Source organism: Vicugna pacos, chromosome 6 (genome assembly GCF_048564905.1).
Source record: "Vicugna pacos chromosome 6, VicPac4, whole genome shotgun sequence".
Taxonomy (NCBI): domain Eukaryota; kingdom Metazoa; phylum Chordata; class Mammalia; order Artiodactyla; family Camelidae; genus Vicugna; species Vicugna pacos.
In genome coordinates this window covers 85,680,079-85,692,419 of record NC_132992.1, presented here as the reverse complement: position 1 = coordinate 85,692,419, position 12,341 = coordinate 85,680,079, and the positions used below count along the sequence as shown (strand labels likewise).

Sequence of the window (12,341 nt, the reverse complement as noted above, 5' to 3'; positions counted from 1 at the left end):
ATGATCCTTTCCCCCGTTGAGTACTCTTGGCTTTCTTATCAACTAGCCTACTTTTTTTTTGGCCAAACTATGGTGCATTTTTACCTAAAATATTGATTGCAGTTTTCACCACTCTTCAGAGACATAGTAAAGTTAGATATATTCTGAGCAAAGGCTTAAGTAGATCAAAGAAATGAGTACTATGGGTAGATTAAAATGATTACGATTGTCCACTGTGTAGAAAGGATATTGCTAAGATACTGACAAAGTTACTGTGACAAGTAAACTGTAAGAGGACCCCTAGTGATCCCCATCTTCTGGTATTCATACCCTTATGCAACCTGCTCCCCTTAACTGTGAGTGCTACATATGACTTGTTTCTTACCAGTGCAGTATGGTGAAGATGATAGGATAATCACTCTCATGATTACATTGTGTATGACTCCCATCTTCCTAGTAGACTTGCGCTAGGACTTTTTCCCTTGTCAGCTTTGAAGAAGCAAGCTACGATGTTGTGAGATGGCCTGTTGAGTGGACGGCATGGCAAGAACTACAGGCAGTCTCTTGGGGCTGAGTGTGAACCTCCCAGCTAAGAGCCAGCAGGAAGCTGGGCCTTTAGTCATATGACCACAGGGAAATGATTTCTGCCAACAACTCAATGAGCTTGGGAGCAAATTCTTCCCCTTTTGAGCCTTCAGATATAAATGCAAACTTAGTTGACACTGACTGAGGCCTTATGAAGAAACCCTGACTAAGGACCCAAGTGACTTGTGCCCCGACTCCTGACCCACAGAAAGCGTGAGATGATATGTTTGTTGTTTTAACCCACTAAGTTTGTTGTAATTTGTTACATAGCAACAGAAAACAAATAACATTATTTAATGTTCTGATTTTCATAAGTCAGAATGGTTTAATATCAACAATTTCATGTGATTTAACTTAGGGGAAAGCAATAATTTAAGTCCAATTCCTCACAGAATCTTCAAGGTGGTAACCAGCCACACTTCTATTAAAGACTCAATTCAGGAAAGATGGTGCGATTAGCCACAGTCCCAGATGCTGCAATTGGCTACAAGCTGTGATTGATATTCTCATCATAACATCACTCAAGAGTTCAGTCAGGGAAACTGAGCAACTCGGACTTCTGGGGTAAGGGAATAATTACAGAGATTGGGCTTCGCACAATTGTGGGAGACGCTGGGAAAGTGAAGTTCTGAAAAGGAGAGGAGTTGGACCCAGAAGAGACAACAGCCAGTTAACCTGGAAAGCCAAGGACATCCTACCACTAAGGTAGAGCTGCAAAGGGGGAGGTACATGGAGAGTGGCAGTTGTGTCTGTGGATCTGTGGCCTGGGGCAGTGTTGTCACCAGGGCTGCAGTTAGGAGGGAGAGCTGGATGCAGAGCTGAGGAAAGCAAGGAAAAGCCTGAGTTCACAGGCACCTCTGTGTCTGCTTGTCACCATATCTAGCCATAGTGACTTTTACAGAGTAATGGCTGCTGCTGCTGCTTTTCAAATCTCACACATTTCTGTTTTGGGCAACTTTAGCTTAGAACCATATAGGAATGGAGATTGTTGAAAACAGTTCTAGCTTAAGCAAGTTGAAGCAGTACAAATCACCACAGTCCCTCTCTTCCATCACCCAACCTAGATTTTCGTCATGCTTTGCCAATATTAAAGCAGGTCTAGATAGCCTTCCAGGTGGAATGACCCAGACCTTCATCCCAGAAGTATCTGAGCACTTAGTTGTTTTATCAGTGGGTAGCTACAAGTGCCTGGCCTCTGTTATCACTGAGCAAAGAAGCACCAAAAGGTACTGCAGTTGAGTCCCTTGGATTCCGAAAGAACACCTTCCTGCTCCTACTGCCACAAACCTAGCACCCTGGGCCAGCACCCTCAATATCCATTCCCACAAGTGGACCTGCCAGTATATACATCCAGGTTTTGCAATTCCTTGGGCGTGTACGCTCTGTTCGCAGAACAGGTACTGTATTTTCTCTCTCAGACTGTGATTATGAATGAACAGATTTGATTATTGGCTTGGAGCTAGTGAGAGGAGGCAGGAGAAGATCTTGAAGAGGACAGGCATTGTCTTTTCGGGCACCTTTAGGATCTCCTGAGAAGAGAATGTTGTTGTCCTCTAGCAAGGAGTTGGGACGGGAACCGCCTCTCCTGGCCCAGAAAAGTTCAAGTGAATCTTGGGGTTTAGCATTCCTAGCTCATTCACCCGGATATCCCCCTTCCATATTTCTGTGTCCAACCATTTCTGTTGGGACCTAGATTTTGTCTTAGATTTGTCACAGCTTTGCGTTCAAGTCTTCTTTGTAGCTCTGATATCCTTAAAATTAAATCTTGAGCCTGAGTTTTTATCAGTCTTTTCTGCAGCTGCAGGAAATAAGGGTCTCTTTGAAAACCAACCTAGAAATCTTCTGAATTTCGACAAGAGTTCTTGGGCTTGAGGGGTGGCTAACTATCATTTTCTTTTTACGTGATTTCTAAAGCTGTTAACTAAGCCAGCCAACATCAGGTACTTGGAATTACTAATGTTCCTATTCCATTCAAGTGCCACCACCACTACTACTAAACTAATACTTCACTTAGTGAAAAACCTGAGTATTGTCATGCTGCTACGTGCAGGGTTATCACCACCCTACTTGCCATTAGGAAGAGGGTCCTTTCCTTTCAGCCATCTGACCAGTGAGTGATCTAGTTCCAGAATCTCACTCAATAATTTTATTTTCTAGGGCCACTTCTCTTAACTATCACTGGGTGGGTATCTCCTCCCATTCCCTCACAACCTGTGCTGAAACACAGCCTAAAACAAAGGCTTGTTTGCAGGTAGTTTATATGGTAAGTAATCCCATAAACAGGAGTGAGAACTGGGGAGAATGAAACCCTGGAGGAGGGAAAACAGCCTAAGAGTGGGCCATTGTGCTTGTCACCACTGGAGGCTCCTGGGCTTCAGCCCTGCCAGGATCCTTTGAGGAGCTTTGTAGAATCTTCTTCACGATGGTCCTCCTGAAGAATAGCAGAGAGGAGCGTTTATCCAACCAGCGCTCAGATGTTGCAGAGTCCAAGGACTGGCAATGAAAAACACTGAAGCACAGATTGACTTGTCTTCTCACTCGCATGTCTGACACTTATTTTCTGCCTTCTAGCTGGAATTCTGATCACCTTTTTAAGGTAGATGTGCAGGGATGATGTGTTGATAGTGATGTTTTAGAGAACAAACCTTTCAACGGTGTGATCATTACGGACTGGAATACTGATGGGACAAAGACAGTAGGAGGCTCTTCTATAATCAATGTGTGAGGTCCTGAGGATTTGGACCAGGTTGGTGTTGATGGGGATGGAAAATAAAGCTAATCAAAGAGAATTTTGAAAGAAGAATCAGTAGGACATGGTAACTAGTGTGTGTGTATATATATATTTTATATATATGTATGTGTATATATATATACATATGTGTGTGTGTGTCCTGGAGGGTGAGTTGGCACAGCTAATTTAGGATTTCTTGCTTAGAAAAAGGCTAATGTTATTGGACACTTTGGCCCCCCAGTATTATTTAACATAATCCCCAGAGTTCTGATGGGACTACTTCGTCCTGAATATAAGGAAGGAGACTCACAGAGGGTGTGCTTTGATCCAGTCCAGGGTAGTGAGTGAATGAGTCAAGAGTTAGTGATATAATTACCTGAACTCAAGGCCTTTATGCTCTTTTTACTACTTCATGCTGCCCTCACTTCCCTCTTGTTTCATAATTCCATTCCTTGGGATTTGGAATTAGTCACGTACAGGTTAGGAAAGAATTGAAGCAACTTTTCTCTCAAGCCTATTTGCACTTGAGGTCTTAATTCTAAAACTCTGGGGCCACTGAAGAGTCACTCTGCCTGCTCTAAGGCCAGCCTTCCTCTAACCTTATTATATTGTTTTATGCTGCATGGCAAGCCATAATTTCCTCCATAATTCCATTTCTTTCTTCCCCCTTGCCTGTTTCTTTCTTCTACTTCCCACCTCAAACTCAATATGAAACTCTAAATCTGGAAGTAGTTTATCTATATCCTGGTGGTCATGAGCCAATGAAAAGGTTTCCCACTGATATTGGTGAAACATGTATAAGGCTGTTCCTAAGAATAACGAAGTGTGTGAGGGTGGCAGTAAAGATAGCTCTGGACAGTGTCTTCAGGAAATCTGTCAACGTTGGAGTGTCTTTGAGTTATCAGAGGAATATGAAGAGGAGAAAAAAATGTTCATAATGAAAACAGGAAGTGGTCCTACCTAACATACAGTAACTATCATTTGTATTACTTTGTTTTACTTCTTGATATATCTGCCTTGATCATTCAGGTTGTGTAGCTCAAATTATTGAAAAGAGGCATTTTTGCCCACATTAAGGATTAGAAAGAAACTATTCTGGTGAGAGAGAATACAAGAAAGAATTAAACAGGTAAGAGATGAATCTTTAAAATGTGGTTATCAGACAAGCAAAAAGAATTGTAAGATGTTTACTTCATATTGTCTGCCAGCCTCACAGCAGCATCCTTGGTAGTCAGCTACCTGAGCGAATACATGGGCATCTTTGAGCCATTAAATGTCTAGGCTATGGATGAGTTTTTCTGTTACACAGAAATTGCTAAAAGCCTTTGAGTTCATCCAAAAAGTTATATGGTTTATTAGTTAACCATTTTTGTGTAGCAACCACTAGAGAATCTCAGTGGCATATAATAAAAAACATGTATTTCTCACACATTTCCAGATCAGCTGAAATCACAGGTTTGTTTGCAGCATCTGGAGTTACTCTGGTTGCCGCCATGGTTTAGTAGGGCCAGTGGCTCTGTTCCTACTGCTGCTTGTTTTCCTCCTGGGACCAAGAAACTAGCTGCAGTGTATTCTTACCATGGCAGTGGCAGAAGGCAAGAGGGCACTCCTAGTTCCCAAAAGTACTTTTGAAGCCTTTTGTCACATCATGTCCACTAACATTTAACTGGTCAAAGCAGATCTCATGGCCTATTCCAAAGTCTTGGGGCAGGGAAATACACTCTGCCCATGGGTTGGAGGTGAGATCAAAGGGCTGGTGGTGGTGAAGATGTCTGAACAGTAATCTATCATATGTGGTAACAGTCTAACCTCTAAAGTCATTTAAAAAGATAGTCATTCTGATTGTGTCATCTAGATGTCTTAAAAGAAATACAAGATATGTACTATTTTATCTATAGCTAGGATATGGAGTCAGTAAGCTCTATAGCAAAAAAAGAGGAAGAGTGTCCTCTGGAAGTCAATTAGTACGAAATGGGAGGAAACAAATCTGACTTCTGTGTATCCTGAAACTGGCAAAGGGGAAGGGATTCTAGACAGAGCATGTTATTCAATATGTGTCTACGATGAGGTAAATAGAGAAACTGCAAGTAAGCATTTAAAAACTTTTGTAGCAATTTGACATTGCCACAGTATTCAAGCATTGTTTTTGCTGAATTTTACGTAAGTATTGGTCCATGGCAGATTGGAAACTTAAAAAGCAGCAAAGGCAAAAAGCTCTTTCTTGACCCAAGATAGTTTGAAGAAAGCTGAGGTAGAATATGACATTTGGCTCACTGGAAATGAATACCTGCACTGCACATAAATTAATTTCTGATTTGTACATTGGTCTTTGGGATTTGGGTTAATACCATTTTGTCACCACAAGTGGACTAATAAATGTTTTTGGACCTATAATGCAAGGAAATGGCATTGTGTGAAGCCTCTTTGCATCTCACTTGCTAGCCTTTCCCTACCAGTGTCCCTTCGGCCTTGCTGCTGAAATATCTACATTTTCATTACAATATTGACAACCTTGATAAAAGGCAAATTACCACTAATTGAGATGCTTTACTATAATACGAAAATATTGATTTTGATAATATTAGATAAATCTCTTTAAAATAGACCTTCCAACTTTTGGGTGGAGGAGGCTTTTACATTTATGAATTAATATCACCTTGTTTGGTATATTTATAAGATGCTTTTCCTGTATACAATAGCCAAGACATGGAAGTAGCCTAAATGTCCATTGACAGTTGACTGGATAAAGAAGTTGTGGTATGTTTATACAGTGGAATACTACTCGGCCATAAAAAAGAATAAAATAATGCCATTTGCAGCAACATGGATGGACGTAGAGAAGCAAGCCAGAAAGAAAGAAAAATACCATATGATAACACTCATATGTGGAATCTTTAAAAAAAGAAAAAAAAGAGGACACTAATGAACTCATCTACAAAACAGGAACAGACTCACAGACATAGTAAACAATGTTATGGTTACTGGGGGAAGTGGGTAGGAAGGGATAAATTTGGCAGTTTGAGATTTGCAAATGTTAGCCACTATATATAAAAATAGATTTAAAAAAGACAAATTTTCTGTATAGCACAGGGAACTATATTCAATATTGTATAATAACCTTTAATGAAAAAGAATATGAAAACGAATTTATGTATGTATATGCATAACTGGGACATTGTGCTATACACCAGAAATCAACACTTTGTAACTGACTGTACTTCAATTTAAAAAAAAAAAGATGCCTTTCTGTTTATGAGAGAAGTAGTTCTAAGTGAAAAAGCTCTGATGAGGATTGATTAATAGAAGGCTTGTTTAGAGGCATAAAAAGTGAGGTAGGAAGGGATTTTTTAGAAGGGAAGGGAAAGATATGTTAAGTATGACTTGTCTTCTTCCTAGCTGCATGACCGTGGGCAAGTTAATTAACCTTTGTGAGTCTCAGTTTTCCCATCTGTAAAATGGGAATAATAATAATACCACCTTCTTTAAGAAGAAGTGCTAGAATTAAATATCTAAGTTAAGCACAGAGCTTGGTACAAAATAAGTTTCAAAAATGTTTGCTATTATGTTTGTTTTTAATTGTCTACCAGGTGTCACATACTATAGAATCAGAGACAAGATGGGGCCAGTACCCCAGAGAAGCTCTCAGTCTGGTAGAGGATTCAGACAAATATGTCAGAAAGATAAACTAGTAGTTAGGAGGAACACCTGACTTTTGGCTTAGGCTTTGGGGAACAAGATTAAGGTAGGCTTTTGAAGAGGCAGTATCTAAGAGGAGTTGAAAAGATGTGGAGAAGTTAAGAAGCAGAATTAAGAGCATTTCAGAAAAATGAGACAATGTACGTAAAGGCCTAGAGGTGAGAAAAAGAGAGTTTGATGGAATTCTAGGAAATGGTAAATAATGCAGTATGATTAGAGTACAGAACATGAGCAGGGATGGGGCTGGAGAAAGTGGCAGGGGCCAGATCATCCCAAAAGATGCAGTTTGGATTTTATCTTGAAGTCATTTGAAAGCTATTGAATAATTTGTTACATACATAATCTAATTTACATTTTAAAAGATCATTCTGGCAACACTATAGAGAAGGAATTGGAAGGGAGAAAGACTGGAGTGGGAGTTTTTTTAGGCTATTTCAATAATGGAGGGAGAAAGTATCAGATTCTGAAACAGGTGGTAGAGACTCTGGATGGGATGGATTTAAAATAAAAATAGAATGAGTAACATTTGATGGTAAATTGGATGTGGGCTTCAGGATTAGAACTCAGTAGTAGTACTCAGATTTCTGACTTTGGTGATGGGGTAGATGAGGTATTTTTCTCTAAAACAAAGATTAAAATGGTAGGGGCAGAGTAGGGGATGGACTAGATTTCCCAGAGGAAACAAATTGACTTTTAGATTTAAGATGTCTACAGAATATACATGTGGAACCTGGGAAGTTTAAGGAGTGAGTCTGGAAGTTTAAGGAATGGATCTGAATGTCAGGAGAGAACTCTAGGCTGGAACTGTAGACTTGAAAGACAGAGGATACAATGGGGTTAAGGCCATGAGGGCAGATGACATCACCCTTTGTATTTACAGCACTTGGCAAGTAGGTACTCCAGAACGTTTGAATGAATGAGTATCAAGGGTACAGTCTCATTTAAATCTTATAACAACCTGAGTTAGGAATATAATACCAATGTTACAGGTGAAAACACTTCAGGCTCAGAGAGGTAGAGATTTTCCCAAAGTGATTTTCCTGCTAGGCTGGGAGTTCAAGTCTAATCTCTGATTTCAAAACCCATTTTCCTCCCATGTCTCACTTCTTTGTAGACTTCAAAGTTTAAACATAGGATGTTATCTTTAATTCTTTTTCTTTGCCTCTGTCAGTATCCTGGTTTTAGTAGGATTGCGACACATCCTTTTAGATAACCCTCTTTCTCTAATTTGCCCTGCTTTGTTCCCAAACACTTCTCTCAGATTGCCTTCCCTGTCATACTAACTCATACTAATCGGCTTTACTCCTGTGCCTGCTTTAAAACAATAGACTAACACAAGTCTTCCACCGGCTACTGGGTGAGGCCTGTCCTCAGCTTGGCATTCATGGCTTACCAGTAAATCATGAGAACTTTCCAGAACTATTCCATATTTCCCACTTCTCATCAGCATATATTCATGCCTTTGGGTGTCATTTACATGCAGATATCATTTACAAGGGTCTCATTTTAGTATTTAGATTAAATAATCTTCAGATTTCATTACTCTTATGTTTACTCTGTTATTTCTAAAAATGGTTATATCTTTGTGGCAGAAAAAGCTTGGATGTCATCCTACCTTAGTTCTAAATCCAGTGTAAAAGTTCTTGGTACTCCATCCCTAATGTGATGAGCTAGCCTCAGTTCCTACATTTTTCTAGAGGGATCTTTTGTTGAAGGGAGGTAAGGAGAGCAATTCCAATTGTTAGGAATTTCTTAAGAGTGAGTCAGAATCTCTCTCCTTTTACTAGTTGTTTCGCAAGATTTGCCCTTGGAACAATAGAGAATCAGTCATTTCTCCTCTGCCTCATGAAGATCTATCAGACATTTAAAGATAGCTCTTATGTCTCCCCTCAGGTTTCTCTTACATAAGCCAATAATAATCTAATTTGTTCAGAGCTTTTCTTCTGTGACAAGTGTCAAACTCTCCACTGTTCTTTTGCCCTTCTCTGAGAATTCTGGAGTTTTGTCAGTGCCCCATCTAAAACACAGGGCTCGAAACAGAACACAGCACCCCACAGGAGAGCAGTGCAGCATTATTTCTTTTTTTTGAAACAACTCTATTGTGATACAGTTTTTGTACAGTAAACTACAGATGTTTCAGATGTACAGCTTGATGAATTTTGAGAGATGTATACACCTATCCACACCACCACGACAATCAAGATACCTGACATCTCCATCACTCCCCAAGAGGTGCAAATTCCAAACTCCCAGTGTATCCCTTCCCACCCCCTTTACCCCCTAAGTTTGTTCTCTGTATCTGTGAGTCTGTCTCTGTTTTGTAAATAAGTTCACTTGTGTCTTTTTTATAGATTCCACGTATAAGCGATGTTGTATGGTTTTTTTTTTCTTTCTGGCTGACTTCACTTAGAATGACTACCTCCAGGGCCATCCATGCAATGTTATTTCTTTGATTAGGACTCTGTGCTTGTATCTTAAAAGCCTGAGATTGCTTTAACTTTATAGCAGCAATGACACATTTTGCATTCATTCAGTTAACATACTCAGATATTATTTTTACGTTTAAGTGGATATAGTTAACCTAGCTCTACCCTGTCATCTACTGTGCAGTTCATTTTCTTTAATCTAAATGTAGAACTTTCTAATTTTTTAAGTTTTATTTCATCTTCACTTTGATCCATCTTTTTAGCTAATTATGATCATTTTTATCCAGTGTATTTCTAACTGTGTTTCCTAGTTTTAGGTCATCTGGAAACTTTGAAACATACTTTCCACATCTTCATTCAAATTCTTGATAAATATCAAAAAACAGAGACTCTCCACTCCATCCTCAGAGTTAATCACTGCTATTTACAAGTGGTTCTGTTAACCACTATTCTGTCACCCTTTACATCTTTTCGTCTTATCTGCAAAGATCTCATTTGTATATTCAGCAGATTTTTACTTAATACTTTCCATGTGCAAGAGGGTGCTACAGGTACAGTGAAGATAGTTGTCCCTGTCTTATGGAGCTAACAATCTTAGAGACATCATGAAGTGTTTTATCACATGCTTTGCAGAAATCGGGTTACACAGTTCTCTCTATGATATTCTACTTATCTGGGACCATATCAGAAAAGGGGTGGATGCATTACTTTTTACAAACTCTGTTGGTTTACAAACTCTGTTGATGCCTAGTGTTCTTATATCACCTGAAAATGGGAATTACTGTCTTTCTCTCTTCACTTTTCCTGATTTCACAACAACTTTGAAAGTCTGTGGAGTTTGTTGCTGCCCTTCCGTTTTTGACTGTATGTTTTAAAGCTCTGAGCTCATTAGAGAGCAACCTGTTTAGCCACATTTTTGTTGATAATGGTGATGATGTTTAGACACTCCCTGCCCCTATTATTGGGGTTTTTTTTATTATTATTTTATAGTAAACTTGGTTGTGAAGAATCTCTGTCCAGCTTTACCCATTTTCCCTTCTACAGTCTTTGTCACTCTGCCTTTACTTGTATCTTATCTTTCTATTTTGAAATTATCTTTCCTAAGGAAAATAGCTTGACTGTCCTCAGACTTTCTTTTTCTCTTCTTTGAGCTCTTAAGTGCCATAGTCACTTTCTCTAGAATCCTGGTCCTTTTTCACTTAAACCACTGATTTCTTTTTAGTTCACCAGATGAATATAAAATTGCAACATTTTGCCTTTACACTGAGGAACTAAACTATCAACAATGCAAGGTGGTTTTTTTTTAATTAGAATGATACAAAAAAACAGATGTTCTTCTAGTTCCTGGAAGATAGCCTACCTGTCTTATCCTCAAGTGTGGATTCTCTTATCAGGCAGGTGTCATCCATAGCCTTCCTCTTCCGGCCAGTTCCCATAGCTGTATCCTTTCTACCTACTCTTTCTTTCCCCTTTGGTCAGTGCTCTCCACTGTAATGTCTTATACAAGTTGTTGAGTTGCACATAGATACTTATTTTCTTAAACAATTGTGAGGATTCCCTGCCTTTTCCTATGGATCTGTCTTTAAGGAACAACAGATTTCCTGTAGATGTCATAAACTATTTTAGTTACCAGTTGTCACCCCATCCCACCAAGTCTTGGTGATTTCCATGAGATTTTATTTATCTCCTTGTTCTTTTTTACTATTGCTACTTTTAAGTACAGTGTCTACACACTAATGTTCTTTAAGTAATATTTCTGATTAATCTCAAGAAGTATTTGCCTTCTCTTTTAGGCTGTGAGGATATCATTGCTGAAAGCATCTCATTAGATACCTTAATTGCCATCCTCAAGTGGAGCTCTCATCCATATGGCTCTAAATGGGTGCACCGACAAGCTTTACATTTCCTCTGTGAGGAATTTTCCCAGGTCATGACTTCGGATGTTTTTTATGAACTCAGCAAAGACCATCTGCTTACTGCTATCCAGTCTGACTACCTACAGGTAATCATTTATACACCTCTCAAATTCATTGTCATTCATATGTGCACCAAGAAGCCCATCTGTACTCTGTTATTCTCCCATCGAAGGAGATCAGCCCACCCAGGAATGCCCTCTTCAATTTGTACAACAAAAACCTTCTGGTTCCCTGGCACTCTGTGCACTTTGTGCACACTGCTGCTATGACTCAGCATTGTGAACCAGCGCAGGTCCTAACCAGCTACACCAGAGAGGTTGTGGCAGTAGGCAAGGTCAGAAGCATATCCCAATGGTGATGTTCTTGCCTTCCATTAATAGCAGATTCTCTCTAACAGTTTCTTATTTTTGGTGAGGTGTCAGAAGATACTTAGACTTAAGCAGCACAAAGTAAGAATAATACTCAATTTCTGACCTACTCAAATACTTAATAAAAACTCAGTGTATGTGTCCTGCCAAAGGATAATAATATTTTTGATCAGAAGTTGTTTTAAGCAAACTCTTGTGTCCTTGACTTATATGTCATTTATAATTAGGTAATTCAAACTAACAATAGATTTAAAATATTGTAAAAAATCCTTTCAGGTAAAGTATGTTCAAGTTTTTTGGTGTTTTTGTTTTTGCATTGGCTGTATGAATTTTATGCTGGAAGCTGTACACCAGTTTTAATGTTATGAAGGCATAAATTCATTGAGCCATTTTCTACTTCTTTGTATTTGTACTAGGAAAATTATGAAATGCTTCCATCTCAATCAGAAATGCAGTAAAGAGTTAAATAATCTACGTAGCATCTGTGCTTTTCCTTCATGCATTGCTTTGATTGCAGTATGAATGCTGTCATAACTGGTTTTGATTTATTTAGGATCTTAATTCATTAACCTCATTTCACTGTCTTAATGCAGACCGTGTGGATTCTGGGAGTTAGGATTTGTCAATTCTCTCAATTATT

At 39.0% G+C, this 12,341-nt stretch overlaps 1 protein-coding gene across 2 annotated transcripts in view; it reads left to right on the top strand.

Annotated features, from left to right (window-relative positions):
• Window positions 1-12,341, top strand: part of BTBD7 (BTB domain containing 7) — a 79,826-nt gene that overhangs the window by 51,217 nt on the left and 16,268 nt on the right. For both annotated transcript variants that reach the window (XM_031679352.2, XM_072963627.1), the window contains one exon: window positions 11,211-11,419. In XM_031679352.2, the coding sequence (XP_031535212.2) occupies window positions 11,211-11,419 (209 nt within the window). The remainder of the gene's footprint in view (window positions 1-11,210; window positions 11,420-12,341) is intronic.